At 36.3% G+C, this 18,228-nt stretch overlaps 1 protein-coding gene across 4 annotated transcripts in view; it reads right to left on the bottom strand.

Moving 5' to 3' along the window:
- Window positions 1-1,022: 1,022 nt before the first annotated feature.
- Window positions 1,023-18,228, bottom strand: part of LOC105229436 (semaphorin-5B) — a 100,413-nt gene continuing 83,207 nt past the window's right edge. For 3 of the 4 annotated variants that reach the window (XM_049459051.1, XM_049459049.1, XM_049459050.1), the window contains 8 exons: window positions 6,249-6,456; window positions 5,593-5,769; window positions 5,380-5,523; window positions 5,107-5,306; window positions 3,162-4,987; window positions 2,940-3,095; window positions 2,620-2,822; window positions 1,023-2,558 (listed from right to left, as the gene is read on the bottom strand). In XM_049459051.1, the coding sequence (XP_049315008.1) occupies window positions 2,316-2,558; window positions 2,620-2,822; window positions 2,940-3,095; window positions 3,162-4,987; window positions 5,107-5,306; window positions 5,380-5,523; window positions 5,593-5,769; window positions 6,249-6,456 (3,157 nt within the window). In that variant the 3' untranslated portion in view covers window positions 1,023-2,315. The remainder of the gene's footprint in view (window positions 2,559-2,619; window positions 2,823-2,939; window positions 3,096-3,161; window positions 4,988-5,106; window positions 5,307-5,379; window positions 5,524-5,592; window positions 5,770-6,248; window positions 6,457-18,228) is intronic. The other variant, XM_049459052.1, reaches the window with a different exon arrangement.

The following is an 18,228-nucleotide window of genomic DNA, read 5'->3' as shown; positions in this document are numbered from 1 at the left end:
GAATTAGACTTTTTAATAAAAATATTTTTAATAAAAAACTTTTTAATAAAAAAATTTTAATAAACAACTTTTAATAAAAACTTTGTAATACACATATTTTTAATAAAATTTTTATCAGAAAAAACTTTTATAATAAAAATGTTTTATAATAAAATTTTTTTATTAATTTTTTTTTTTAATTGCTGGAATTTTGTAGAAAATTATTTTATTAAAAATGGAATTAGACTTTTTTAATAAAAATATTTTTAATAAAAAACTTTTAATAAAAAACTTTTAATAGAAAACTTTTAATATAAAATTTGTAATACACATATTTTTAATAAAATTTTTTTCAGAAAAAACTTTTATAATAAAAATGTTTTATAATAAAAATTTTTTATCAATTTTTTTTTTTTTTTGAATAATTGCTGGAATTTTGTAGAAAATTATTTTATTAAAAATGGAATCAGACTTTTTTAATAAAAATATTTTTAATAAAAAACTTTTTAATAAAAAACTTTTTAATAAACAACTTTTAATAAAAAATTTGTAATACAAATATTTTTAATAAAATTTTTATCAGAAAAAACTTTTATAATAAAAATGTTTTATAATAAAATGTTTTATAATAAAATTTTTTTTATTAATTTTTTTTTAATTACTGGAATTTTGTAGAAAATTATTTTATTAAAAATGGAATTAAACTTTTTTAATAAAAATATTTTTAATAAAAAACGTTTAATAAAAAATTTGTAATACACATATTTTTAATACATTTTTTTTAATAAAAACTTTTATAATAAAAATGTTTTATAATAAAATTTTTTTATTAATTTTTTTTTTTTAATTTTGTAGAAAATTATTTTATTAAAATGGAATTAGACTTTTTTAATAAAAATATTTTTTAATTAAATTTTTTAATAAACATTTTTAATTAAAAATTTTTTTTTTAATAAAATTTTTTTTTTATAAAATTTTTTTTTTTAGTTTTTCGACCTTTTTTTTCTGTAAAATGCGCAATTTACGAATAAATGAAACACATATTTCTGTTAGTGACATTAAAATATTTTTATTGTATGTATATTTTTTTTATTCAACTTAAACTAAATTAATTAAACAAATTATTTGATAATACATTTATTTACACATTTTTTAAATAAAATAACTATAATATAGATTATACTTAAATTTAGTCAACAATTTCAGCTGCTTTGATCCATTAACATAATTTTTGACGTACAAACATTTACTATAATTTGCTGAACATGAAAAATAAAGTATGTATTTAAAAGAAAATTAGGGTTGAAGAGTTGCGGTTTAAATTTTGCATATTAACTAAAATTTAATTAGCACAATTTTTTTAAAGAAATTTATTAATTTGGTTATAAATTGAGCGTTAAAAATTTAGTCCAAAAAATAATAGAAAGAACAAGCGAGTTTTAACAAATTTTTAGAAAATTAAAAGACAAAACTTTTATAAATCACGTGAAAACGATGAGTAATAAATAAAAAAAAAAAACAAAAAACAATTATTAATTGAAAACTAGGCTTTAAACCTGAAAGTGAAATAAATTATAAAGTGTATAAAATCATAAATAAATTAGGCATTCATAAATATATAGTTATTGAAAATATTTTGTACTAAAAAAAAAGTTCGAAATTGGCAGCTAAAATTGTTTCCTCGACAATTTCGTTGCGTTGCAAGAAACAGTTAAATTGAACGTACTTAAAACTGACAGCTTAACTACTTGATAAATACATACACATAATTAATTATATGCTAATTATAAAAATATAGGCACTCAATATGAGTCAATACTGGCTTAACCGCTAAATGCACTTCACTGCACGAAATTGAATTTAGCAAAGCACTTACAACAACAATTGTAAAAAAATATATTACTTTACTGTAGATCAATGTTCTAATCAACATATTCGAGTTGAATATGCTACTTGAATTACTACTTTTTTATTTTTTGTATTAAATTACTATCCTTTACTGTTTTGTGGCAGACTTAGCGCTCTGATGGCACACAAAATGATACTATGCAATGTTCCACGATGAGTCTCATGTTCACAAGAACTACTTTAGTTATACAATTAAAGCACATACAAATGCATGTGTAGCTTAAGACGCGTCTTTATTAGCTGCCAGGGAGCGTAGAGCACATTTGAGCGACCAAAGGTACGAGTTTACTTAATAAATGAAAGGCACACAAGCTTACCAGACTCCGGAGTCCACAGCGCTCACTAGGCAACAGCGCGCATATGTATTTGCAGCTGCTGCTTCTTCACGCTCTCCGCGCGATTTGGCGCGCAAGTTCCACTTGTCACCACTAGAACTTCTCGTCGTCGATATTCGAGCGATAGTTATTCAGCTGATGCGAGTTCCGCTTAAGCGTGCCCGTCTCGCAGTCATTGTAGGTCTTCGCCAGTACTTTGGGCGTGTGATTGTGCGCCATATTGTTGCGCGTCAGCGTGCCCGTGTTGCAGCTCTTCGACGGCGATGGTGAGCACATATTGAAACTGGACTGTCGCTTCACTTTCGGGCGCACCTCGTAGATCTGCAAATTTAGAGACTGCTGATATTTAGAACTTATTTTTATTGTGCTTGATTTGGGCATATGTGTGATAACTTACATCTTTTGTGGGTAGGCTGGAATACTGATTGGCATAGGAGTCATAGCTAGGCGCTGCCGGCGTGTTATTCTTATTCAACGCCAAATCGACGGGTTTTATGAAACGTTTAGTCAGATAGAATGTAGCGATTATAGTGATGACGTAGATTATGGAACAGAGTAATATGATCCAGGGCCAGGAGGCGCTGGAGCTAAGGCGTAAGGCTGCAAGAGAAACGGAAGTGTAATTAAGACATGAGTGATTCGTGAGTAATTTTGGGAATGCAATTTTATTAAGTAGAAGCTGCTTAACTAGCTCTACTTTTTTTTGTTGAAACACACCTTCATATTCGCTCGGCACACAAGCGGTCTTCTCGAATTCCGCACCACGGCACTCGGCCCCTGTTGGTACATCCACCATACACTTACGATGTCTGATGCGTATGCCCTCACTGGAGCATTCCGACCAAGGACTCCACGTGCTCCAGCCAATAAAGTCTGTAAGTAATAGAAAGTTTGTCAAACTACTAAGCAAAACGAAATTAATAACAGTGCGGCACTTACCGGTACAAGGTGCCATGGCGCACTTTTCCTCCTCGATCGCTTTGCCGTTGCATAGTTTATCGTGTCCGCCTAAGCAGCGGCGAGTGCGTCGCCTCAAACCCATGCCGCATGTAACCGAACAAGGTGACCAATCCGTCCAGCAACTCCATTCATGTGTCTGCACCACTTCATTGAGGTTCGTCGCTGGCACCACCGCCGCCTCTTCACAGGCTTGTATATTGCAGACGCGTGCCTGTGTGGCATGACGTCCACGATGCTTGCCACTGCCGGGGCCATCGCGTAAACGATATTGCATGCCACCGCCACAGCTGGCGCTGCAAGGACCCCATTCACTATGCTCTTCACGTTCTTCGGATACTGCAGACGAGCTGCCCGCTGACGCTACAGTTGCGCCATAAACTTCATGATGACGCTGACAACTACCGTCCGCATGACAAGTGCGCGTCTCTTCCTTAGCCAATGTTATGCGCAAACTATTCACATCTGTGCTGCTGCCACGACAGGCGTACCTAAAGCGGCGCTCCACAAATGTGCCACTTGTTTCGGTGCTTTTGCGGCTGTCATTGTATTCCACCAACCAAGGTGTCCACGAACTTAACCTCTTCACTTCGGGGCAGGCATGCACATTGCAGACTTCGTAGTCGATAGCACAGCCAGGACACTCCTGTCCATCGTTCTGTGGCACCGGATCGTTGCATTCACGGCGCCGTATGCGAAAACCGCCACCGCATTGTGTGCTGCATTCGCTCCACACGCCCCATGGACCCCAGCCGCCGTCGATGGCTTGCAGCTTGGGCGTGGGACAAGGTGGCAAATGGCGGCAATACATTTCTTGATGATCATCACCGACACAAGTGCGTCCGCCATGCGCTGGCTTTGGGTTGCCGCACGTGCGTCGACGTGTTTTAACTGCGATACCACAAGTTTGTGAGCATGCAGACCATTCCGACCAGTTAGTCCAATCACCATGCACCGTGCAGTTTGTTACTTCCGTGGTGATGCCATCACAGCTGCGTCCTCCATTTTGTGGTTGTGGATTGTTGCATTCACGCGTGCGGCACATACAGTTACCATCATCATCGCCGTGCTTCTTGCAATTGTACCACTCCGACCACGTGGACCAAGCACCATCGATGGGCGCATTTAAAATGGGACATTGCAAAGTGTCCGGTTGCAGCCAGAATTTATTCAATTGTTGTACCAGCTCTTGTGGCGTGCAACGCTCAATCAACTCATTCCAACCGCAATAAGGATCCATAGCGTTTAAGCAGCTGCTCTGCGACACATGACGACTGCAACGTTGTGCCGGTATGCGTATTAGTGCCTGTTCGGTGCCAAGATAGAGCGACTCTGTAACTTTCAAGTACTCCATTTTCAAAATATCACTGTCCGCACCATTATACTCCGCCGACTGCCAGACTTCAATCAGACAAGTTTGCGCGCGTCGTTCCTCGAGCTGATGCTTGACGGAAAGCTTCTTAATACGTTTGTCATCGGTCGAAACGAACAGCACATGCACCTTTTCGGTTTTCGTTTGTAGCGTGTCCAAAGAAATGTGCTTGAAGCGTTCCAATTTGGAATAATACAGTGGTTGTTCGGTCATCGGTTGCACGGCGTGCGCCATCAGTTGGAATTTCGAAGACTCGAGCAGACGTTTGTAGCGCATGTCCGGCGCTGGCGTCTCGCACTGGAACTGGCTGCGATGTGGCATGTCTACGATGCGCCAATCGGAATCAGCGGAGTCCTGATAACGGAACGGACCATCAAATGCGGCATTTATAGAGGTGAGATTGTAGGAACAGACTGCTGAACCGTGTATGCTATTGCTATGTAAGGTAATTTGAGGAAATATTTAGTTTATTATTATCTATTTCGAGTTTTTTAATTAAAAACTTAAACGCGATGAACTAATTTCAAGAACTTAAGAAATTGTAACAGTACTTACGCTGGTGTCGCAAAGGTCGCATATAGTACATCCTCATCGGCCGAGTACGTCATGCCCTGTATTTCATCGAAGTAAAATGGATATTCACCGGGAAGCGAGCAATTCAAACGCGCCTTAACAAAGGAGGTCCAACTATTCTTCAAAATTTGATCGCCACCAGCATCATTTTTGCAAACTCTGGCAATGCGCGAGTAGATAATCTGCAGAAAGACAGAACAAAAGTTTCTTTTATTGAAGATATGCCACTTTATAGGTTTTGACTACAGCACTCACCTTGCCCCAGCTACTATACTCCACAGCCGGTTCGCGGAAGAGGAAATAAACGAAGTTGCCCGCCTCAAAGCTGCCCACAAAATGTGGATTGTTCAGCCAATTGTTGTTGTACTGTTGCGTGCGCACAATGTGGCGATAACCGAACTGTAAGGAAATTCAGAGAAAAGTAATGATTATTAAAAATACGTAAACAGTTTAGTTCAACGAACTTACGATTTTCTTCGGCTGCACTTCGGTGCGCAAAATCGCCGGATCACCACCCGAGAAATCTGTGGCGGTGGCTACAAACATTTTATCCGTGCTGGACATTAGACTCGTGATGCTTGATTGCGGATTGAAGGGACACTTTCCCACACCGTTATCATAGGCCACAATGGTAAGGTTCTCCATCTAATGCGAAACACAAACAAAGTAAATGAAATAAAGCATGCAAAGTGACAGCACAAGACAAGCAAAGCGCTTACGAAATGCAATGAGTTATTGATTGCCGCGTGAATTAAGCAAATACAGCTAATACAGCGCGCGCAACCAGCAATCAAGCATGTAAAGTGCAACAACAAGCCAAAGCAGCAAGCAACAACTGGTAAACCCACCAGCTTACATGCAACTTGCAACTTGCTAATATTTGCTGTTAATGTTTATTACACAGGTTATTCATTTCGAATTGTTTTTGTTTTTTATGCGATTTTTTTATATTTTATTAGATTTTGCTGTTGTGCACTTATGCCAACGCTGCTTGATTGCTGGTTGCGTTGATTGTTGTTGATTGTCGTTAGCTTGTGCGCTTGTTTTGTGTTTTTTTTTTTTGGTGTGAATATGTTGCGGTTTTTCGCTTATTGCTTAAGACACATATGTGTCTGAGTACCAACCTGGCGCCATGAACATTGCGGCTGAAAGGCGTTCGTCCCACACGCGTACAATTGATTCTCACCGTAGCTCTGCAGTACGCGCACATAGTTGCGACACAAACGCTCCGACTGGCCTTTTACCTGACAAATGCCGATCTGTTCGGGCGGCGCTGCCCAAACGGCACGTTCCAGTGGCTCCAAATCGAAGGACATGCGATAAATTGAGTCGCTGTAAATATGTCGCAGAGAAAAAGCGTAAAAAAATAATTGGTTATTTTTGGATTTCATGCGAAATAGTCAACTTAAAATGTGTGTGGTTGTTAGGTTTCGTGCAATAGAGAATATGTTGGAAAAAAATTAATGTGTTTATATGGACATGCTTGAGGGATTTATGCGTTTTAAGAGTGGCTGTGATGGCTTTTGGGCACTTTTAATTTTATGTCTTTTAATTCTAATCAGGTGTTTGTTGAAGTGAACAAGTTTATAAACGAATCAAAGCAAATATTACCATGGCTATGACTATGCGTATGTACAGTTGGATGTTGTAACTTTTGGGAAAGTGCATAAAATTACCAAATTATTACGACAAATAGCTGGATTTACCAGGCATAAAAATTGAACTGAGCTTACTTTGTCAATGGATGTATGACAGCATCTACATCTATTGACAAAATGCGAAAAAACTTTTTCGACTACCTAATATATTCTGTTCAGGGCATAAAAAGAGAAGACTTGAGTTTCAAAATCATCCTATTTTCGAAAATACCCTCTGGATCCTCTTATTTTGATTTCTTTTAAGATGTCCAACCAGGAAAAAGTACAATAAAAGCAGATATGGAGGTAAATGAATATTTTAAAGGTATCGGCGGTGGTAATAGGCGCAAAGAAAGTGTAAGTTATAAAAAGTTATTGATGGGATGTGGAATATTTAGTACTGAAAGCTTAAAACTTTCATTATGAAATCTGTTTTGTGTTTAGTATTTGCAAATTATTTTCTCCTTCGCAGTAATATTTAAAACTCAATTCAACTTTGCGTATCGAAGGCCGAATTTTTGTGCCCCGATATCTACTTATCTGCTGCCCGCATCAATATTTTAAAGTAATTTAACACTAATCCTGCCAATGGCTTGGCAAAATTTGCCATTCAAAGTTGAACAATGTGTCTGACCTTAATTCGCTACAAATCAAATTGCTTATTTAAAGGTGTTGCCACACCAGCAAATTACAAATTAAATTTGCTGTTTAAATAAATATAAATATACATATGTAGCAGAGATTAACGCCTTCAAGGTGCCGTACAAATATTTATTGCAAATCAAAAACAAAACATAAAAAATATTTAATAGCATAACTCATAGCGTAACGCCGTTAATGCAGCATTAATGTGGGTGGCATGCGCCAAACCTAGCCAATTGGAATTAACGAACGCATTGAGAATGTGGCGTTTTTAGCCAAAAAGCTTAGACAAGCTAATCCTTTTGTTAATATTTATAAAGAGTGTAATTCGTATATATACATTAGAGCGGGTCGTTATTTTCTATAAAATCACGTATGCGTTAAATGTTCAGCGGATCATTTTGAAAAATTTTACCTGAGAGAATATAGAACTAAAACTGATTTCGAGTCAGCGATTTTAAGGTAAAGCTTAAAAAATCTGTATGATCGGTTGTAAGGGCGATATTTGATATAGCTGCCCAATCTGATTGAGTTCGACAAACGATGATTGGAATATCAAAGTGCATTTACGTATTAAATTTCATTCGAAAACTAACTAACAAAATTTTATGATCTCTAAAAAACTTCAACTTAAAAATCGCTGGCTCGAAACCGACTTTTTGTAGTCACTTTGGAAAACTTCGTAGAACACTTTCCACATACACGATTTTTCCGTATGTTTTGCTCGCTGTAAACAAAGCCGCTCTAATACATGTATAAAATATAATATAGCAAGTATATTTGCCCAACCGAACAGCATGTTTGGCCAAGCATTAAAAATAATCATAATATTCCAGAGAAATGCAATTGCGCAGGCGTCAACAAGTGTGTCACGCGCCGCCGTGCATTTGCAGCCGACCAAATATGCAAAATAACAGAAAACGAAAAAAGCTTACAACGCTTAACGAAAAAATGCGCTTGTGTCTGTGTGCATATGTGCGGCGACCAACTGCCACACTTAATGTTTGTGCCATACATTTTAATAACCCGAAATTAAGTAGTTTTTTCGCCCAAAAATGTAATAAAACCGAAAATATGCAAGACAAATATTGCAAAGCAAAGAAGTACGCCAAGTGTTGTTATTGTTTTTGTGCGCCGCAAACGCTGACTTAGTAACTGACTGACTGCCGCGCACGCTCACTGCTTGACCAACCGGCAGTCAACCTTTCCGCACCTGCTGCAACGTCTTAATAGCCGCGTATGCCTATCTGGTTGTTTGTATGTGAGTATGCGTGCGCGCGCCTGTATGACAGTTCGTTTACGCTGGCAGCCGCCGTTTAATTACGAATGCGAATGCAAAATTTATGCGTGAGAGTGCGCGTGCATGCGGCAACCTGCAACATGCGAAACACGAGCTACAAAACAGCAATAACAAGCACACACTAATAACAGCTGCTTTGTTGCTTGTTAAGTTGGCTGCAAACGCCAGCAAATCTGCAAATCAACAACGATCAAGCAGCTAACAAATAGCGCCTGCGGCCAAATTACAACGCTACATGTTGCAAGCAGTTGATTTGGCAGCACGCGGCTGATGTGAGAGGCGGCAACGGTGACGGCGGTGACGATGGCGTTGCGGTTGGTTGACGCAACAGTTAAGGCCAGCCAAATGGTGGCAGGTCGCTGGGGCGCAACAACAATAGTTAGCAACTGCAGTCGGTGTTTTACGGCAGCGGTAGTAATGAAAGAATGCCGCCATCAAGGCGCTAGGCAAACGCCTACACGTGGCGGCTAAAGTGAACCGTTTCATATTGCATGGCACCACAAGTGAAATATATAGTATTTTCAAAACAAAAGAAAAATAAAAATAACTAAAAAATATATTAAAAAAAATTAAAAAAATAAAAATAAAAAATAATTTAAAAAAAAAATAACTAAAAAATATTTAAAACAGACATAAAAAAATATATCGTAGCTTGAAAATATATCTGGCGTCTTGAGGTCGCCAGCGCACAATTTTAAACAAGTAGTGCTGCTTGTCAGCCTTTTCCTAGTCTGTCATTGTGGTTGACTACTGTAGTTGTAAGTGTAACTGTTACTTTTACACGCTATGCACTATGTTTGCCAACTATATTTTACAGCCAATTCATTTTGCTATTGAACCTAAAGCTATAGTAAGACGCATTGCGCTTATTATGCTGCAGCTATTAAAAGCAATGGTCGCGCGTGCGCAACAATCACAGCGCAGTGTATTGATATGCTTTGCATGTATTGCTGGCGGGCTAAAAAATAGCAGAAATGACAATTTCAGATAACAAGGTGCGCGAAAAGAATAGAAATGTTTGAAAATTTTTTTTTTAAGGAATCTAAGAGTCTTCTAAGAGTCTGATAGCAATATTCGCAGCATTGAATTTATCGGCTATGACGAAGGGTGCTTTCCAATAGCTCTTTTTTAGTAATATAAGGCAGCTAATGCTTCCTTACCCTCTCCTCAATATTGAGCTTAAATAATAGCTTTCTATCAAGGATGAGGCGCAAGTATTTCACCTATTCAACAGAGTGAAGCCGAGAGCCGCCAAAGAGGGAAGGAGAACATCCCCAGTTCAGTTTTATTTGTATTGACAACTAGGTAGCCTTTTGTCAATATAATACAATATGGATTTTTTTCAAAAATTTAAAATGATATGAAAGGAAACTTTTGGTCTATATTACAAACACATAACTTAAATTTGTAAAAAATATTTACTGCTTTGAAAATTATGATATAATACTTTTCTTGTTCTAAAGTCACCCTATATTTTCGAAAACAAATTTGTTTGATTTTCTTATTACAAAAAACCAAATTTTACAACAATTTTGCTTGAATGTGTAACGCCAGACATTTATGCTTATAATTAGGGCAAATTATTGTGGCAAATTAATCAAAAAATTTCGAAACAAAAAAGTATTGATCAAACAGATCAATGCAACCGCCAGCTAACCGTTCAATACTGAAGACAACAGCTCAGCAATTGAGCTTTACTAACAACTACCGTGTGGCTAGTAAGCAGGCGATTGAGTAAGAGCTCAAAAAATGATCGATTTCAATTGTCAATATGTTCGTAGTAGCAGCGAAGTCGTGCGCGTGCGCCACACGACAGCAAATACAACAGTTACAACAAAGAGCTGACATATCTACATGTTTGCATGTTTGTATATTGCAGTAACAAATCAAAATGTGAAATATTTTGTGACAACAACAAAAATATAGTAATCAATGCTGCAAGTTGGCGCTTGCTGATTGCAACAAAAAGTGAACTAGAAAAAAATATATGCACGTAATGTAGAAAAAATATAATAAAAAAAAATAATTAAATGTGTGAATTTGGAAAAAATGCTGTAAATTGAAAACGAAAATACAATTTAAAGCAAATATTGCAGTGTTATGTGTATATAATGCTACTGTGACTACAGAAAAACTGCTACAAAAATAATAACAACGAAATCGCGCTGCAGCTTAACGTTGAGTTGGCGGCATTTCAAAGAGCGCCGGTGTAGTTGCTGGCGCATAGCGGCCAAAGCGAGCTTTGAAAGAATTTATTTTCCGTTTTTTTACGCGATAGTGGAGCAACATATTTTATATATAAATATACATACATATTTTCCTCTTTTGAATGCATTTTACTGTTGTTGTTGTGTCGAAAATTGTTAACTCATTACAGTTTAATAAGTTTATAATGATTTTTTATTGTTATTACCGCACTTGTCTTTTTTGATTGATAAACGCAATGAAATATTTAACATTTTTTCGGCAAAAAAAAACAAAAAAAATTTAACATGCACTTTATTATTATTTTTTCGTATTGCATGACATTGCACTGCTATCGCCACTATAACCGCAGCCATCAGTCAAGTTTTACGCGGTGTTTTGCTATGATAATTACACGCAGCAAGCATGTGGCGCAATGACAACCGAACGACAACGGTAGCAGCCGCAGAAACTAATACTAGTATGTATGTATGTATGTCTCATGACCTATATTCTGCGTTTTATTGATAGCAGGTGTAGCAAATGGCATTTAAAATTTTTAAATCAAAAACAACAGAAATGAAGGTGCATAGTTATTGGTTAGTACGAAAGTACCCAGTGTCGATATTGACACAGTTCGGAGGTGTGAAGTTGTTGTACTATATTGTACTATGGAATTGTGTTACGTTTTTATTTGTTAATTTGAAGTTTCGATTATGTGCGTTGCAAGTTTTTACAGACATGTAGAAAAATCCTTGAACTAGATCGAGAGCCTTATTAATGAACTCTCACTTCTGGAGGATAGAAATCCTTCCGATTAATTTCTTGCACGCGAAGAGGGAATTCGCCAATCGGTTTGCTTCGTCTTGGAAGGAACGGAACAGATGTTGTCCTCACCCAAGTGCCGTAGCTGAACAGTTGCAGTATCGCTGAACTAAAGACCAGGACCTTCTGTCGGCCAATAGTACAGGTAGAATCAGAGCTTACATATGTGCTGATCCGCAACGAGCTAATTTCAGCAATGAGAACGTTATGACTACTGGGCTCAAGTTTGATACAGGAGAACTCTACCTTGTCTCAACGAAGACGAAGTGAAGCCACCTTCAGTGATGTTGAAGAAGATTCTGGCGGTGGCCTGTCAAAAGAAAGTAGGCATAATTATTGGTTCGGAAGCTAACTCAAGACACACGATCTGGGGCCACTTTTTTTATTTTATTTGTAGCGAAGATCTCTATATTGGGAATAGGGGAAACTTTTGTAACAGCAGACCTTGACCTTACTTTGGCTTCAAAAGAAAGACCTCCCTTCATCTCTGAATGAATGATTCTTAAATATCATTCCTTCTCTAATCAAAGGGCATTTAGTTTTAACCTGGACAGAGCAGGTCTGATCAGAGAACCCTATAGAAGCTTTAGGAACACGGACTGAGATCTATACATATAAACCCGACTTACGACAAATAAATGAAAATTAGATTAAGAAGGCCAAAAGGTCTTCCTGTAGTCATATATTATCTAAGTTAATGCGTATTCTCGCGAAGAACCCTATCCCACTCTGGTATCTGAGAGATGAATCTGGAAACTGGACAGTGGGTAGTACTCGTAATGCGTCGCTTCAACTACTTTTGGATGCTCACTTTCCGCTAAACATATTTATGGAAAATTGTAATTAAAAAAGAGTAAATGATATGAAAACATTATTTTACTGATCTGTTTATTACTACCGATCCAAATTAAATCGCAAACACACAAATACCACCACATTTGCACCACTTCAATTGCAATACAGAAAGTAATTGCCAGCATTCCTTTTAACGATCGTGCGCCATCGTTAACAATTTAGAGCAAATTTCAAGTGCAAAATTTATAATTCCATATCCGGAATTGGATGCTTGCAGCGACTGCATACCAACTACTATATGGCGGCTATAACTGTCTTGCTGCGGCTGCTACTTAAAGTAACTGCCAAGTCCGACTAATATTGAAGGTGAAGTGAGCAGCCGATTGGCATTTGAAAGCAACACACGACGTGCAAACACAACGCGAACTCATTGAGCAACAATAAAAATGTGAAATTTATATGACTGACAGTGAGCGAGTGAATGCAGCAGGTGAAAGAAGGAGAGCAGGCAGCGCGTGCGCAGCTGAGTAAAATTTATTTACAGCAAAAAAGCAAAGAGGAAAACCAGAAATCGTTAGAAGAAGGATCGTTGTTTGCTGCGAGTATGAGAAGTGCATTTCATAGACGGATATAATGTGAGCTAACCATTTGTAGAACTGAACATGTATGTATGTATATAAGCATATACATGTATGTAGTTAGAAAGATATGTATATATAAAAACAGCAAAGTCGTATCCCCTAATGTATTGAATACCAGTGAAAGACGCATACAACTTGTTGCTTACACCTCACTCATTTGTCTGTATGTTTAGTTGTCTGTGGCATAAGACGGTCATTCAACTGCAAGGCAAACAGGTACATTACACCAACACACTGCTGGTGTTGTATATATACATAGGTATGCTTTACATCAAATAGTAATTTAACATAAATAACAACAACAAAAGTAACAAAAACTGTGGTCACTATTGCGTTCGTAAGACTTGACGCGACGTTTGCCTCCAATTTTCATTTGTTTTTGTTAAATTTTGGTGCTTGTGGTAAACAAACAGAGGCGTTGCAACCCACTGTTAGCGCAGCTCGCTACTTTTAATGTGCATATCTAAATCAAGTATAAAAATGTATAATATATATAGTGTCTATGTTGTCCACCGATCAGGCAATCGTCTTGTGTGATTTCACAGTAGACGCTTGCGGTTTAACTGTGCAGCGTTTGTGGTCAAGTAGAAAGCAGTCAAGTGTCGTTAAACGTCGAAAAACGTATAATTTGTTTGTTGTTGTTGAAAAATCTCGGCTCTGTGCCCTTTCTATTATACAAATATTTCAGTTGTTGCGTTTGCCAATGCCAAGCAGCCGCAAATTGTTGCACGACTGCTGCAATGTTGAAATTGAAAAGCAATAGCAATAAAATGAAACAGTGGCAAGGCCGTTGTTGAGGTGTTAGAAAATGTGTTGCAATAAAAAGCGAAGTGCATGGCGAGGGAATTGAGCGCATGTGCGAAGCAAGTGAGTGAAGTGTATGCAAATATGAAACTACTGACGGCATAGCGATTGAAAAAAAATTTTTTTGACTAATGATTGTAGGTGAACTGAAGTAGCTTTGACTTTCTTTATTTCTAATTGATGATCGAAATGATACTTTTTCCTTCGAAATAAACGTTTTTGTCTTCGAAATGAGCTTTCTTGCCATCGAAAGGAGCTTTAATTAAATCTCAAAACTTTACTGATTTTTTATCCAAGAAACGTTTTAAGGAAAGTTTCTCCAAAACTTGAAACTGTAAAACAACCTTCTTAATTATACGAGTAATTTTCAGATAATATTCTTTCGATTAGATTTTTGAAAACAATTTCGATTCTTTATGACACTGTAAGTTTATTTATTTTTTTTTTTAAAGCGAACCTTATTAAAAAAGAAGCACATTTTTCTGCTTTCTAGTGGAATACTCTCTTAACGAAAAGGGGTTGCTACCTATTATATAACATATTTCGGCTGAAGTGATATTATAATTTCACCTCTACCAATGTGATTCTCTCTCTCTCTACTCTATACCACGTGGTAACTCTGTGATTAAGGAAAGGAAATAATGACCAGCAACTTTAAAGTGGTTAATAATGTGTCTATATAAAGAAATCATTGCAAATTATATCGCAAAGGAGAGATAAAACTGTATATTTAATTTATTTTCCATAACACTGTTAATTTCATAGTTTTTTTTGGCAAGTGCGTTTAGCACGCAATTTTATTCTGAACATATACATATGTACACGCTTTTGTAAGCCAACTGTCTCTAACACGCTTATCAACGACCTTGCCTCTCTTCAAACCTGTTGATTAAATTTGAATGTTGACGTAGCACACACGCACACATTCAAGCAACTATTTATGTATGTTTGTATGAAATCACCTGATATTTTTCAATTTATTTGTTTACTTGTATTTGGGTTGGTTCCAAGCGCTACGCGCATTCAAGCACACAGTCAACGCCATTGTCAAATAATCAGAAGCAACAAAACTACAACAACAATTACAAAATGGCACTTGTGCAAATATACTCAAAATTCATTTTTAATGCAAACACACATAGAAATATCAATATTAACGTGTGTAAGTAGGTATGTATGCATTTAAAAAAACTCGTATAAGCAAAAATTAAGGTGTTCATATGCAGTTTGGATAACAAATTTATTGCTGTTGTTGGCAAAATTTTATCACCCGACTTGATAGTGACAACGAGTGCGAATACACAAAGTTATTAGTTGCTTGACATATGTCAACAATGAAACTAACTCAACAGGTGAATAAGCAGCGTTAGCAAGTTTTGAATGCAGCAAAACTTACGAAAACAAGAAAACACATCAACCGAAGCTAAATATATGTATACAATAATACCCTGCACAGAAACAATTCTTATAGCATAAAAAGGTATATATAGATCTTTATTTTTATTTTATGCGTTCAGCTTGTATAGCAGCTATATGCTGTAGTGAGGCGATCTGAACAATATCTTCAGAGTACATAGCGCTGGGTTGGAAAATAATCTATGCCACATTTGGTGAAGATTGCTCGCCAAATCAAAAAGGTTTTCATACTAAAACTTGATTTCGATCGGTCAATTTGTATGGGAGCTATATGCTATAGTGTTTTGACCAAAAGCAGTTTTGTGGTAAGAAAAGTACTTACACAATATTTCAGATCGATAACTCAAAAATTGAGAGACTAGTTCGCGTATATACAGAGTGGTTGAGGCACATGGCTACACCGACTCAGTTTGCTACGCTTATCATTAATATTATAAACTTTATTAGGCATCCGACGTTTCGTTCTGGGTGTATCAAACTTCATGGTAAACTTATTATACACTATTCAGGGTATAACAACAGATAGTGTGCAGTCAGCAGAAAACGACGATGATATTTAAACAAATTTTAGTTTATTTTGAAACTTGTATGAAGACTTAAACGGTCTCGTATATACATAGTATGCAAAAAGTAACTGTAAAAGTTGTGCGAAATTTAGCGAACATTTTCTACAGCCTATAGCAACTCTGTTTTGTAACTGAACTCTCAATGTTGACTCGAACTCATTCTTGCATCTCTACACCTCAACAAATGAGATGATTATACATCTAAGCAGCCTTAGAGCGGCTTATGAATTGAATTACGGGCAAATTCATGTAAAAAATTTGCACAAAAACCCAAATGGATATGTGACGATCCACATTTATGATACGTTTAATAATTTGGAACCCTGAACCCTCCGGATCGAACTGGTAAACTGTTCCACTAAGGCCGACAAAATCTCATCTTTGCATAATTGCACACCCGATTTTTGTTTAATAAACACAAAATTCCACTATTAAAGTAATAAAATATTTCCTTATTTGATTACACCTATATTTGTTTACATACACACTTGTTTGTTCAAGAAATTATCATAGAGGCAAAACGTGGAAAGCATCGGAGTCAATAAGTCATAGGATTTTTCGTACAAAATATCTTTAATTATTATGATTGTGTTATAACTTGTGCGTTTATGTTTATCGACATGCATAAATTCGTTAGCAAATACAATTATTTGCATAGGCAACCACGTTATAACTCTTATTTATGCAGCCATACATAACTGTGTACACAAAATACGTAATAGTTAAATATACAGCAAGAAAAATTTACAAACTTATTTGCAGAATAAGAAACAAACCGAATGTTCTTCAAATTAGCATTAACGATTATGAGCTTTTAACTCGAAAGCACTGTCTTTGTGCTCCATAGCTGCTAGTTGCTTGCAGAAAGTGCTTTTATGAATTTAAAATAATCGATCCTTTAAAACTTTATATATAACTTTCACAAGCTATTAAACGGATTTTCAAATATACATATATAGCAGTGAGCTTTCATAGTTTATTGAAGTTTTTCCAACCTTTTGCAAGCTTTTAGTCGCCCAGTAATTTTTAAGCTTAGTTTGTGCTTTTGAGGAAATCTTACGTAATTTTTGGCGCTACTGCAACAAATATGTAGCCCAATTTAAAAAAATAAGAATTAGGTTTCACAAGTTATCAAAATAGTTTTCTAGTTTAAAGTGAACATCTAAAGTTTAATTAAGCCGTTATGAAAATATGAAGTGTTTTTACGATTATATGAGTTATTTCTGCATTCATTAAGTTCTTTTGTAAATATAGCTTTTATGAGCTTTTATAGCGTTTGGATTTTTGCATGTTTCAGAGACTCTTCGAAGCATTATTAATATGATCTTAATTAAAAAATAAGCTTTGAAAAGCTTTCAAGTGAGCAAGTTTTATCAAGCTTCCAAACATTCGTAATAAAGAGATTTCGCCATTTTATAAGCACAGTATGCCTGTTTTAGCAAAACTTCAAAGTAGCTTATATACTTTGTGAAGACACTAATTATTTGCCCGATCTAGAATCAAAAAAAAACCATGCACATTCATGATTTCAAAGTACGTTTATTGAAATAGAAGACAATAGCAGTCTTCTTATGCCAATTGAGCAGCTCCTAAACGCAGTTCGCTGACATGTGTTGTTGCTTATCAAGCTAGTTTTGCATATATGCGCGAAAGCGGGAAATAAAACTCATTAAGCAAAATACCAATGAAGCACAAACAGCGATGACTGCATTTCTATAAAAGCTCAAATATGGAAGATTCGCGCTAGTAACAAAAAATACTCTGTTTTCATATGCATACATACATATGTATGTATATGTATACGTATAAGGCATAGTTATATAGATAGAGTACGAAAGTCGGCATGTGATAGCAACATGCCCGTATGTAAACGAAAAGCACCGCTCACGACTTTGCGCAATCAGCACTTGGCTGGAGTTGGTGGAGTCAGCGGATTTTTTGCTGCCACACAGTCTACTCAGTCCGGGTATTGAATTGTTTGTACAAAACATATTTGCATTAACTTCTATACTTATGTAAATATGTAAGTAGTATATAAATATGTAGTTGCGCATACACTTGTATAGAATGTAAACATTAGCACTTCACAAAAAGAGTACGCTGAGAATTTTATTATGGCAGCTGTTTGGCAAAGTGCAATAGTCAGCGTTATATGTGGCATTTGTCACGTTAGCGCGGCTGCGGTGACGCTCGGCCGTCCTTTAGCACTTGTGATAAAAATTATCAGGCGGATCTTTGCACATTTTCAAGTGTAAATTGAGTTATATAAATTCAGGTGATTATTGAGAGAGCTT

The sequence above is a fragment of the Bactrocera dorsalis genome, chromosome 5 (genome assembly GCF_023373825.1).
Source record: "Bactrocera dorsalis isolate Fly_Bdor chromosome 5, ASM2337382v1, whole genome shotgun sequence".
In the NCBI taxonomy this organism is placed as follows: domain Eukaryota; kingdom Metazoa; phylum Arthropoda; class Insecta; order Diptera; family Tephritidae; genus Bactrocera; species Bactrocera dorsalis.
Note: the sequence above shows the minus strand (reverse complement) of the source record. Positions and strands in the feature narration are given on the sequence as shown.